The sequence below is a fragment of the Seriola lalandi genome, unplaced genomic scaffold, assembly GCF_002814215.2.
Source record: "Seriola lalandi dorsalis isolate HSWRI2012SDOR001 ecotype SW California unplaced genomic scaffold, Sedor1 jcf7180002054875, whole genome shotgun sequence".
In the NCBI taxonomy this organism is placed as follows: Eukaryota; Metazoa; Chordata; class Actinopteri; order Carangiformes; family Carangidae; genus Seriola; species Seriola lalandi.
The window spans coordinates 773,074-786,465 of record NW_019525428.1 but is presented as its reverse complement, the minus strand read 5'-3'; the positions used below and the strand labels follow the sequence as shown (position 1 = coordinate 786,465).

The following is a 13,392-nucleotide window of genomic DNA, read 5'->3' as shown; positions in this document are numbered from 1 at the left end:
CCACTGAGACACATTCAGCCGCAGATTAAGGACAGATGCATCAAATCCTGTGATTATACTGAACTTCATTCGTTCCACAAGCTGACAACAAAGAAAAGGAGCAAACATGGGAGTAAAATATCCAGGATTTTGTTTTTTTAAATCAGTTCTATAAGAAAGGAAACACCTCAATGATAGACGCGATACTTTTAAGAAAGTGGTCCCATGTGTGCTGCTTTCTTAAATCTAATAAAGTGCAGGTTTACCTCCGACGGGACAGGGCAGCATCTCTCCGTCCAGCCTGGACTCCACGTCTCCTCCACTGCAGCTGTCCCCTGGAACCTTCCTGTAGCTGCAGCAGTAACAAAAAAAGAAAAGAAAAGAAAGAGAAGAAGAGATGCATTTCCCTCAGTCGGACACTTGGTGGTGCTCTCACCAAACACATCCGCCGGCAGCAACAGCACGGAGGTGATGAACCAATGAGGACGGAGGCTCGTTTGCATTCGGAGGAAGTCCCCAAGTAATAGAAACTCATTAACATAATAATAATTGATGACTGCAGCTCCTAATTATCATGTTGTAAGCAGCAGGTGAAGAGGTTTGTATCTGCACTTTGAGAATCAGATTTATGGCTTTAAGCCCAAGGTGACAATTTAACGACCACCTGTCTCGCAGCGGTTGATGGTTTAGCTTAGCTGCTACACGTCGTGCTAACAAACCACATTCTTCCTCTGTGGTTGGTTAATTGCAGCTTACCCTTTGCTGCGGCGGTAGGTCGTACCAACGGGACAGGGAACTGGAGGAGCGTAAAGGTCGCCTAAGAACTCGGGGTCAGGTACGCACACCTGCAGAGACAGGTCCTCGCTCAGCTTGAAGCCGTAGTCACTGGAAGGAGGAAGAAGAGGAAGAAGAGGAGGAAGAGGAGGAAGAAGAGGAGGAAGAGGAGGAAGAAGAATAAAAACAACCAGTTAACCTCTGCCCTCTGAGTATTGACAGCACCTGCATTTTAAATGAGTTGTAACAGGAGCTCAGGCTTAGATAAATATATTGGTTTCCCATCAGTCCCATCTACCTGTGATATGACAGAAGCCCCGCCCACACTAATGCTAATGAATACAGATTTTGATTTCTAACTCTTTTAGCTCAGTCACTGTCTTAAAGAACTCTTTAACAATCAATAATAATTGTTTGGACAAAATGAATTCTTCATCTGTGACTTTTAATTTCTGTTTGAACGTTTTAATTGATTCTTGTCATTACATTATTTATTAATTGTACTTATATGTCTGTTTTAATTGATGTTCTGTTTTTAACTGGTACTTTCATCTACTCAGCATCATTGTAAATGAGAGCTTTACCCTCAATGATTTCCGAGTTTAAATAAAAATAAAGACAAATATAAATTTATATATAAAAATTAAAAAACATGAACCAGAAAAATCCTTCTCTAACAGATGTTTAGAGTTAGTTTGTTCTGTTCAGTGGTTGTTGAGTCACAAGAAAAAAGTGTTTGAATTAAAAATATGATGAATTTGTCAGCTGGACTTCGAGAGACATTTCAAGGATGATAAAAGGAACCAGTGCACACCTGAGCTCTACCTGTAGTGTCACATGACAGTGAACAACCATGAGGTAGTTCTGCATTTGAAATTCAACATTTCCGTTCCGAGGTGTGACACATGAACAAAACAGTGACATTTTGTTCATTCTCATATTAAAATTAAAGTGAAAAACAGCTTTTTCAGACACGAAACGCTTCCTGTTTGAAGCTTACTCAGGCGTGTTTCCTTTCAGTCGACTGACTTGGTGCAACACATTTCACCTCTACTCATGCACATCTGTACAAGCCTGTCACCAGATGTCCTTTGGTTCTTATGCTCTTCACCTCAGAGCTAGGTAGCTACTGCTAGTTAGCTTTGAAGCTGGTTTAACCTTTTCAGTCGGTGTTAGCAGCAAGACTTGGAGTCCATCGTTTGGTCCTTGTTAGCTCCTGCGTCACTGATCGGCTGCTTTCTGTTTAATAACACTAACTGTACTATCCGCAATGAGCGCTAAAGCTAACCCTGCGCAGAAGAAGTCCTCCTTCCTCCGACGTGTGACTTCTCTTTTCAAGCTAAGGCCCAGCGCAGCGTGAGGCCTGGACACGGGGTTTCTCCTCCTGCCTGAACCAGCAACAGTAAAAGAAGTTGTGTTCCCAGACTTTGTCTCTGACTTGACTTAAGGGTCAAAAAGAGTCTCTACAGCTCCACAATCAAAGAGTACTTGGCGGCTGTGTCATTGTTGTCATGTTGATTTTGATGGAGTGACGCCAGGCGCTGGAGTGCTCCAGCTAAGGCCTATGGTTAAATCAAGCGTCTCCTCATGGGATTTGCTGTTGGTGCTTGAGGCCCTTTGTGGTTCTCCATTCTTCGCTCCTTCTCTCTCTGACGTTTGCTGATCTCCACACTCTGTCCTACCTGAACTCAGTTTGCTGCTAATTGTCTGAAGGTTGCCTCCACAGCAACGAGCTCCATGGTCTCTGATTTTCCGTCCCCCCTCCCTTTGCACCAGAGGAGCAGGAGGAGCACACCCTGCAAAGGTGTCCCCTCGCCTCCTGGCGTGAGGGTGCCTTTGACCGAGGCTACGGGCTTTGTTTAAAGACCGGTCCGCGGGGGATTTCTGTGCAGCAGATGGTTTTACGTCGTTGGCTCGTTCTGTCCTCTCTGCTAGGACCGTGATCCACCGCTGCATCGGGGGTTTTCGCCTTTCATATGTTGCTCAAAGTGAATCGACTGATAAGGAATGAAAGGTGCTGACTATAACTTCTGTTCCTCGAACTGAGGGACAACTGTGGCGCCGTGTCTTGTTTCTTTACGACCGACTGAGTTACAGACAACAACCATCACTGATGACACTGGGAGTAAGTGAGGAATATAATATATGTTGTGCGTGTCCCTCCCTCACCACTCGTAGTCCTGGCGTGTGCAGGAGCAGTTGGAGACGGTGACGGGCCGGTCGAAGTCTTCCCCGTTGAAGCACGTGGCGTGAGGAGCTCGTCTCTTGAAGGTTATCTCTCTGCCCAGCAGACACTCGTTACCGTGCTCGTCCGACGGAGACCAGCGCTTGTAGTCGGCGTCTGAACACGGCACACCTGGAACAACGGGAAAAGAAAACTACAGACATCTGATGTTGACATGATGGAGTCTAACTAATTAGATTGGTAATATACAATGTAGTAAGTCGCTAATTTGGTACGTTTCTACATTTCATAATGACTTTTTTTTATTATACTTTGTACAAACCTTACACCGACTTAAGTCAACTGAACTTTGCAATGTCCTTGTAAAGTTTATTTAATCCACATTTCCTGATTTTTGCACAAACAAATTTCTTTCTGCTCATTTTCAATGTTAGCTGCTACGAGACTCATGCTAAAGATGCTAAAGACGCTAAAGATAATTTCTTAAGAGACATTTATTCTCGACTTTATGATCCTCCAACAACTGCTCCTTCAATTGTAGTGACAAGTGTAACTAACTGTAAACAGTCATCGCAGTTAATCCAAACAAACAGCTGCTTCATGACCCACATGTTAGGCAGCAAAAGAAGCTAACGTGTCTTTATTGAGCTAACTGGATAAAGGCTATGGAAGCCTACAGGGGACAATATTTAAAAGATAATGTAATTCAACAATAGAATTATAAGGATGTGTTATTTGAGTAAAAAATGAAAATGCAATAATCCTATTTACATTTTCATGTTCACATACATAAGATTGTTGCGCAGTGACATGTAAATGAAAATACAACAGATGTTTTGCATATTGTATTTAAATATTATTCGCTGTACAGCAGGTGATGACTTTGAAAATTAAATGTCAAATGCTGTTTTTATTTTCATTTTCAGATTATTAAAAATTAGCATTTTCCAAATCATATGCATTAAAAATAGGAATTGTAATAAGAAAATGAATTATCCATCAATAAATACTATTAGCTAATCGAACAGGAACAGCAGCTGGAAAAGGAAATGGAAATTGAGGAGGGAATCCATTTTTCCATTTTTAAGATTCTATTGTTTATTCATGAATAAAGTCCTTTCTGCTGTTTTTGTAAATCCATTTTTAAATATGAAGCATTTATTGATGATTGACTAATTGTTCATTTATAAATTCTTTTTACATTTCCTATTTTTAATTCCTTTTAGAAATATGAAATTAAGGAAATGCTTTATTACTTTCCTGTGACATCCCTGCTCTTCCGAACTGTGCAAGTACGTGAAAATGAAAATGGGTTTATTACATTTTCACTTTCAGTTTTTACTCAAATAAACAAACGTATTGTTGGAAAATTATAATGCTATTGTGGAATCACATTATCATTTGAATACAGTCCCCTATAGGCTTCCATAAGAAGTCACACTGTGTAAACTAGCCTCACACGGTTATTACATCTTTGCTAATGGTGAGTTCAAATTCAGAACCTCCAGCTAAATGAAATCTTCTGTTGAAAACTTCGGCTCAAGTATAAACCTACAAGTAGCTGCTGCTGTTGTTGCTAAGAGCTGAGACCTCTCCTCCTCCTCCTCCTCCTCCTCCTCCTCCTCCTCCTCGTCCACCTACCCAGAACGTCGGAGGTGTTGACCTGCAGGATGAGCCAGCTGTGTCTCTGGTTTGCGTAGGAGCCGAAGATGGTGAAGATGGTGCTCTTCTCCCCCGGCTCCGTCAGCAGCTGGTAGACGTACACCTCCCTGTCTGAGAACTGAAAGTCGGTCCACGTCTCGCCTTCGTTGGTGCTGAACCTGACGGGGACACGGACCGACGTTTAACTCATCGCTTCAGTTTAAGCAGGTGTTTGAACCCGGTTGCGATGATTACTGAATCCATCAAAAGGGAAAACCAGATTACTGCCTCACCAGGGTAAGAAAAGTGAATCTTCAGCTGCTGCTTTCATATTAACAAACTGTATCACCTGCACATGAATACACGTCGCCTGCAGTGTTGCTGCCGGCACAGAGATGTTTCACCCCCCCCCCCACCTCTCGTTTACTGAGGGAAGCTTTATTTGCTTTTCCTCCACAACAAGCTGCTTCACGTTCTCACAATCTGCTCCTGCTGATTAACGAGGGGCAGCGGCTGTTTATGAGCTTCACTCCCCAGATTTCCCTCAAGTTGTTTGGGAATTAAAGGAAGAAAAAGGGAAAGGGAATCTCCGGGTTTAAGCGTGACACAGTTTTGTTGAATGACGGATCAGGAGAGGGGGTTGGACTCGGGCCAGTTGGACTTACTTGAGATGTGTGGTCGGGCCTCCTTGTGCGATAGCCATCAGGATCCCACCGTGATCTCCCCATGTGTAGAAATGAGGGCCGGCCAGAGCCTGGATGACAGGGAGCACACACAGTCACAACATACTGAGCAATAACACACACAAAACAATTCATCTGTGACCTGAAATATTCTGATATTTAACGTCAATTCAAGACTTTGTTTATCTGCAAGAGCAAATCATCTCATGTCCTGCTGAAACAGGAAGTCAGGGTGCTTTAATCTAAACTAATGGAATATCAGTTAAGGGAAGAAAGAGTGTGTTTTATAAGAGAGTGCTGCAGGAATGAGTCCTAAAACCCAGGAGCTAGTTGCATTTTAGCACTTCCTCTCTCTCTGGGTGTTTGGTGAGATGACTGAAGTAATGGTCTGTGGTGAACACGAGCTCTAGAGATTTTTATTTTTATTTTTATTTCATTCTCCGACATTAAATTCATCAGTAAATACCCCAGTCCTGGTTTCTTTCAGCTTTTACGTCTCTTAAATAAAAAAGGACGGTTGCTGAAGTGTTTAAATGAGACAGAGGAAGTCGGGGACGTTAAACATCATCATGCTGAACATGAAAACCGATCTACTCCACTAGCGATGGAAGATTATAAAAGATCATCCTGCAGACAAACTCCAGTGCTGCTCGTTTGTAAATGAGAACTTTTCAGTGAAGCTTTCAAATCCTTTATATTCAGTCAAAACCAGAGATTTTGATTCTGTGAATCTTTAAGTTTTAAAACAATGTAAAGCCGCATTAATCAATATTTCCACTCAACCAAGTTCTTGCTGATGTTACTCTGTTTCCACTGGATGAGGAACTGAAAGTTAACACATGCACCATAAGAACTTTATAAGGTGATAATAAGCCAGATGTTGGGTTTACTGCTTGTTCCAGGAGGTGGCTAAATCATCCAATTAATGCAGCTTTAAAGTCGTTAAAGAAACAAAGTTTTAAAGGTTAAATAAGTTGTTGAAACGCAAGTGACGCTTCATGAAAAGAGTTATTGTGATGATTATTTCTATCAAACAATAATGACAATATATTTATCAGTTAATTATACAGTATATTCAAGAAATGCTTGCTCACATTTCCAGCCACTGAAATGAAATTCACTGCGACGTTTGAAAACCCTTTAACACACGAGCACACTGTGTTTTTCTTGTCATCTGTGTCAGATTTTATACTGACCTCTCTCCACCGCGCTCCAGCGCTGCTCGATACGTACACATTAGGTTTGCTGGCTAAGTTCCTGCCCACAGATCCTGCAACCAGAGGACAAATAGGCATTTCACTCACACAGACACACATTACAGGGGTTTCCCCCCCGAATATTACAGACTCCATGTGGCCGCTGTTGTTGCCTTCACGCACGGAAAATGTGTAACCCAAGAAGTCTAACCGTGGCGTTCTGTATCTTTTCATGCATGTGGCCTTTGCATGCACTGGCGAATACTTTCCTCTGACAGTGTGTTATTTTATAAGGCAGATCACCAGGAATGATCTGCGCAGGCGGTTCACAAAAGAAACATGAGGAAATCAAACGCAGAAGTGAAAAGTAATCTCTCTGGTTTTTCTTCCTGTTTTTTTTTTTTTAATTCTTCTCACCATTTTCTCATAGCTGCGGTCATCTCCGGCGTGGAGGCATAAAAATTTTATCCCATGTGCAGAAATCCAGACACTACAACAGGCTAATACAAGACGCTGCTCATCACCTGATCAGCATCATCATCATCATCAAATTAAGATAACTACAGAAATGACGATGGAGCGATGGTCCTCAAACGGAAACGTGATCAACGACCTCGTCACTAAAGTCAACTTCTTAACGTATGTAAAGCAACATCTGGATCGTCTAGGAACAAACCGCTGTGGACAGATGAAGATGTAATCGATCTCCACAGTCACTACAGGTAAGTATGTTTGGAGAACACCTTTGCCAGCTGTTAAACATGGCGGTGGAAATATTCCGTCTGTGCGGTTTTGCGGCCGCCAGATCAGCCGAAAACAGACTCTCTAAAAACTTGGTTTGTACTGTTGCACATTTAAAGGTACAGGAGTTTAAGATAATACAAATCAAATTTAATTTAATTGAATTAAGCCAGAACTTGTTGAGGCAACCAAACTTTTGCACATGACTCAATTATTTACTGTTTATTTTTATGTCTCCATGGCAACAACAATCAGAGGTATTACGTTTTCAGGTTGTCCGTCCATCTCAGGATCTGGATATCTCAGTAACGCCACGAGGGAACTTCTTCATATTTGGTAGAAACATTCACTAGGATTCAAGGATGAACTGATAAGAATTTGGAGGTCAAAGGTCAAAGCTCAAAGGTCGCTTTGACCTCACACACAAAACAAGTTTTTGGCCTCATGCGCTAACGATGACACAATTTAACATTAATCGATAAAATGATGAATCCAAAGGGTCAAAGGTCAACTGCACTGTGACATCTTAATGTTCTGCAAAAACACAACAAACTCAGCACTGTACCTCAGGAACAGAAGAGGAGGTTGTGACCATATTTCCTGCAGCTTCACTGGCTGGCGGAGGGATACAGCCGTGAGGAGGTGATTCTACTTTTCTATTTTTTAAAAGTTCATGAAATAAAAAGTAACAGAACATTAACATTTGAAGAAAGGCTAATTTTTAATGTGTGCTTGCTGCAGGGGTCGTATCGACTTCTGTTCACTGAGGAAAAGTTTGTGACGAACTTTTGCAAAAAAAACATCCGTATATGTTGAGAAACTAAACTTCAGCTGCATCTTATTAAAGTTGGAATTCAAAATAACCTTGAATTCATTTAATCAAACATCATTCATCATAACTTTTATAAAAACATTATAATCCCAAACGGACATATTAGTCAAACATGTCGAGCACTGACCAGTTGAAGTTGTTGTGTGTATAAACATGATTGTGTAGTTTTGTGCTTTCCTCTATTCATGAGTGTGTTTGACCCGTCGAGTGGTCGCTGGGTGCTGCAGCAGTAATTAGCCCATCTGTTTGAGAGTGATAATAAAGCGAATGGCACCAGCGATTGCCAGTCCTCCCTCTCCCTCTCTCTCTCTCTTTCTCTCCCCATCTCTCTCTCTCTCTCTCTCTCTCTTCCCATTATCTAGTAAGAATTTAATTAGAGGGACTGGCTGAGTGCAGGGAAAGCAGTCTCCTAGACACTAGAGAGTATCAACAAATCAATGCTTTCCAGCAGCTGTGAGGAGGCAGCGATGCCTCCAGCTGCAGAGGAGAGAAACTCATGTGTCTGCAACATGTTGACGCGCTGACACACGCTAAACAACACGAGCTTCTAGCACCAGACTTTCTCGTCGTTTCCTGTGTTTAAGGAAGCGGAGGCTGCTCGAGCACAGCAGAGGAAGACGTGGTGGTTTGTATCGCTTGTTTCCTGTGTTGAACAAAGTCATGTGCGTTATCAAAACGAGAGGAAGTTGTTGGCTCCAACATCAAATAACAGGTCAGCTCCGTCACTGACACCATCGTCCTACAGCTGGTGCCCAAAGTCTCCTGACCTCATAATGACTCTTTAAATTACTGAATATAATATTATTATTTTCTTCGTTATCACACAGATTCCACTTTGTCATTTTATGCATTTATATTGATCCTATCTTATTCTATATTCTGTACCTTGTTGGATTACTGTGTGGTTACTGTATATTCTAGAAAGGCACCTATTGACTAGCATTAGCACATCGCAGTAGTTCTTTGGGATCCAGCAATATTTTTACTTGATATCACCAATCGGCAAAAACAAATTAATCTGTTGATCCTAATTATTAACCCAAGGCAAATTAATCAATAAAAAAAAACAACCTACAGTCACCTCCCCGTGGCTGTCTGCCTCCGCCACTCAGACTAGCTTCAGATCATCAGACATCCTGTTTATCCAGAGTCATATAATAAAATATGAACCATTTACACGAAATTCTGTCATAATTGCTGTTTTTTGTGAGGTCACTGTGACCTTGACCTTTGACCTTTGGCCACCAAAATCGAATCAGTTCATCCTTGAGTCCTAGTGAATGTTTGTGCCAAATTTGAAGAAGTTCCTTCAAGGCGTTACTGAGATATCGCGTCCACGATTATTATTCTAATTATTAGATTTGTGAGAGTAAGATTAAACTGCATGAGGACGGGTCAGCGACACATTTAAAAGTTCCACTGGATTTGAACAATTACAAATGGATTCACGTGGCTCCAACATTTACACCATCACCAAACGCTCGTTGTCCCACCTGTAGCCATGACGACTCCCGGCGCAGAGTCCTTGGATAAAATGGGCATCCTCCTCAGCTGGATGTTGAACAGCTGGCTCCAGCGCTGGGCCAGGTGAAGGGAGCAACCTTTACTGAGCTGCAGGAGAGAAGAGTCACATGATGATGTTCTGTCTCTCTCATGAGGTATTCAGATCGACTACGAGACAGTTTCTCTCCAAGGTTAAAACTATTGATCTGCCGGTACGTTGGGCTGATACTGGAATTCAATAAAGATCAAAATTAAAAAGCGATGGCCGTCTCCCTCTGTGATGGAGGTTTGATGGGAGTCTATGGGAATTGACTCACTGTTGGAGCCAGACTCTAGTGGCCATTAGAGGAACTGCAGAGTCAGTGTTGGCTTCATTTTCCAGCTTGGTTTAGATGGAGCAATGAGCGAACTGTGCAAGACGCTGTGCTACTAAAGCAGATACAGTGATCACATGACAAGAGCTTTCGGCCATCGCTATGTCTTTACAATACAAGAGGTTATAGTACGTCCTCTGAGCAGCGCTACGTCTTCATGGGAGACTGGAGGCCACAGTGAGTCGCTATCGGAAAGTGACGGGCTGAGGCTAGCTGGTTAGCATGCTAACTTCAGTAGAAGACAAGAATTGACACTGGTGTTACTTTCTGGAGACGGATGTTGGCGAGTAAAGGAACGCTGCAACGTTTTCTTCTAGACCGGTAAGTAAACAGAAGTTAATGCTAACGTTAGCAATGTAGCAAAAGCAAAAGTTACAAATAGCTAATAGAGAAATGAAGCTCGTCGTACCTGACAGTCCACGGTTCCTCCCAGGCTGTCGGCGGCGGGCGGCTGAAGCAGCTCCCACGTCCCTCCCTTGTCGAAGGTGATGACGGATCGCATGTTGTCCTCGCTGACCGAGCCGTTGATGAGCGTGGCGATGAAGACGCCTCGCAGCCCCTCCACGCGGTGCAGGTCTGCAAACGGCTCATTGGCAAAGTACCTGAAACACAAGAGGGGACACAAGACAACAGGAGTCAGGGAGAGTCAAACACAAGAAGCAATTTAAACTTCCTGTTCCAGAAGACTCAGACACACAGGAGGACTGACACACAAACTAACATCAGCATTTCAAAATGTCCAGCTGACATGACACACAGCAGAGAGGTGAACAGGACACCTTCATTACCCAGAACTGATGTGATGTAAGAAATGTTTACCCAAAACAACCTGACACACAGAGGGAACAAAGATCCACAGCTAATTTCATTAACCGGAGACACACACACACACACACACACACACACACACACACACACACACACACACCTGAGCCAACACTGCTGATGCCAAAGCGACACAGGATCTTCCTGATGCGATTATGGAGCGAAACACAATGGACACGGAGCCGAGAGGCCGCACAGCGCTGTGGCTCCACATCAATAAATCCTCTTTTTATTAGATAAGGAAACATCATGTTTCCAAAGCGTCGTCACTGTTATCACGCATTTGTGTCGGGAACTAGAGATCTGGCGGTTCCTGAGGTTGCCGTGGGAACTTCTCAGTTACTAAGATGTTCATGAGGAACCTGGGTAATGAAACTGTGGATGCCTTGTATCGTTGTCCACATTTTTTTATGCTGCGTAAGGCATGAACTCCCTTTCCAATTAACTCCAATTAAGTTATGTAACTGGTGTAATTAGAGTTTTCACTCTTTCATTATCGTTTTTTTTTTTTTTTTTTTTACAACCTGTATAAGAGACAGACGTCCAGGGCTGAAAGATGAAGAAGCAAACACTGCAGTTCCTCTAATGGCCACTAGAGTCTGGCTCCAACAGTGAGTCAATCCCCATACACTCCCATGTTTAAATGTCCAACTTCACAGCAGAAATAAACATGTTTCCTCCTTCCTGAAAACTGTACAGTCATTTTTAAATGACCCTGGGCGACCCCGATAACCGAGTGGTTAGGGCGAGTCTCCGGTTCGATGGGATCTACGTGCACTGAAAACAGGAGCAGCAGCTCGGGCGTTGCTCCTCGCTCTGGTGGTTATCAGGCATCAGATTAAGGACACCTGCTGGATCCCTCCCTGAGAAGCTTTTCCAGGAACATGCTACTAGAAGCTGATCCACGAGAGGCAGGGTGAATGGATGCAGGTTAATTTAAATTTAGGCCTACACATATTTTATCATGTATTACCTTTTTATCAACCGTATATATTCCAGTTAAGTTAATGTTGCACTTTATATTGTTTGTCTGGGGTCTGGAGTTTGTTTTTCTGTATATAAATGCTTAGAAATGACTATTAAAGGAAATCAAATATAAAACTAAAGTAAAGTGAGAAATCTGAATTCTTCTTCCACCACAGACGAAGCCATGAAAACATAAAGTATATATATTTAGTATATATATTATACTGGGGCAGAACGGTGGCTGAGTTTAATGTCCCAGGAAATGGTTTTTATTCAAAGTGTGTTACGTGTTTTTAGTGAGATTTTACTTCACAATAAACTTCCCTCTCCAACAAGCCTACCAGGTTTTTGATATATGTTAGATAATATGTGTGTTCGTGCGTGTGTGTGTGTGTGTGTGTGTGTGTGTGTGTGTGCAGCACCTGATGAGTGTGTTGCTCCCTGAGCCCTCAGGACTGTAGTACAGCACGTTCTCCAGCGACAGGGAGAAGGACAGGCCCTGTGTGTCTGAGATGTACAGGTGTGTGACGTTGTTCAGGTGGTTCACACACACGAACACCTGGTCTTCAGATGCGTCTGCTATGTAGTACTCCTGTTAGGAAGACACAGTACATAAGACACAGTGTGGAAAAGGCTGGATATCAGAGTGGACGCTGTGCAGAGGAGTGTAGGCGGTTCTTCCACCAAAATAAGAGCGTCGCTTGTGTCTTATATTTTTGGAGATGGAAATCGGTATTGAAGTCAAGGTATTTGTATACCCGCCTCAATCCTCTATGCCTGAATTCACGGTGGGGTTGTAGATGAGGATGTGTGCGGCAGTTACAAGATAATAAGTCGACGTAGGGAGACTGTCCACCTGACTCCACGTTTCAGTCTGCACCAAAAAGGTGTCGATGTTTGACACCCGGTCCAACTTCAACGTCTGCTGCTTTCATACATTTATCTTTATTTGTGAATCACTGTTCAACGCGTAAAAAGAAGACTCACCGTGATCGGATGGCGGGTCATAAACTGGGCGGCTTTCATCGGCTGGCGGTTGTAGGAAACCCAGAGCTGAACAGATGAAGGTTCGTGGCTGCCAAACAGTTTCTGGAGAGGCAGAGGACACAGAGAGAGAGAGAGAGAGAGAGAGAGAGAGCACAGTTCATTCAACTAGTCCAAACCATTAAAAAGCCAATCTAGTAACATGCTGTGAATCATCAGCCGCAACTTGGAACTGACCTACAGGCTTCATCTGTCACTGAAGAGGAAAAATGTTGAGTTAGCACAAATCGAGATGATAAAAACCCCCCAAAACAAATGTAAAATTATTTAATTCAAGTAACTTATTATACTTTTGTTTGGAAGACACGGAGATGTTGATTAAATATTAATATATATAGATTATATATATTTTTATATTTTCTTATTCTTCTGTGTTTTATTTGAAATGTTGATCCATAAGAAAATATATTTGTGGTTTTAAGAACCAAAAACCATCTCAGTTTAGTTTCACATCTCCTCTCTCAGGCTTCTCTCTGCAGCTCTAGTAACAACAGGTCGGTGAGCCAATCAGAAGAGAGGAGGCTCTGAGTCTCTCTTCTGATTGGCTGACTGTTTTCTGAGTGAGTGATGCAATAAAAAAATATATCAGATTTCAGGTAAAAACACTCAGAGAAACCAAATCCTGTAAAGGTTTGGATGGTGGGTCCAG

General features: G+C 42.5%; 1 protein-coding gene across 1 annotated transcript in view; it reads right to left on the bottom strand.

Moving 5' to 3' along the window:
* The window catches only part of sorl1 (sortilin-related receptor, L(DLR class) A repeats containing), a 74,284-nt gene that overhangs the window by 19,344 nt on the left and 41,548 nt on the right, over positions 1-13,392 (bottom strand). The window contains exons 7-16 of the mRNA XM_023428486.2: positions 12,687-12,788; positions 12,122-12,291; positions 10,318-10,510; positions 9,525-9,642; positions 6,459-6,532; positions 5,245-5,333; positions 4,580-4,758; positions 2,923-3,109; positions 736-864; positions 246-331 (exon numbers count right to left, since the gene is read on the bottom strand). Of these exons, the coding sequence (XP_023284254.2) occupies positions 246-331; positions 736-864; positions 2,923-3,109; positions 4,580-4,758; positions 5,245-5,333; positions 6,459-6,532; positions 9,525-9,642; positions 10,318-10,510; positions 12,122-12,291; positions 12,687-12,788 (1,327 nt within the window). The remainder of the gene's footprint in view (positions 1-245; positions 332-735; positions 865-2,922; positions 3,110-4,579; positions 4,759-5,244; positions 5,334-6,458; positions 6,533-9,524; positions 9,643-10,317; positions 10,511-12,121; positions 12,292-12,686; positions 12,789-13,392) is intronic.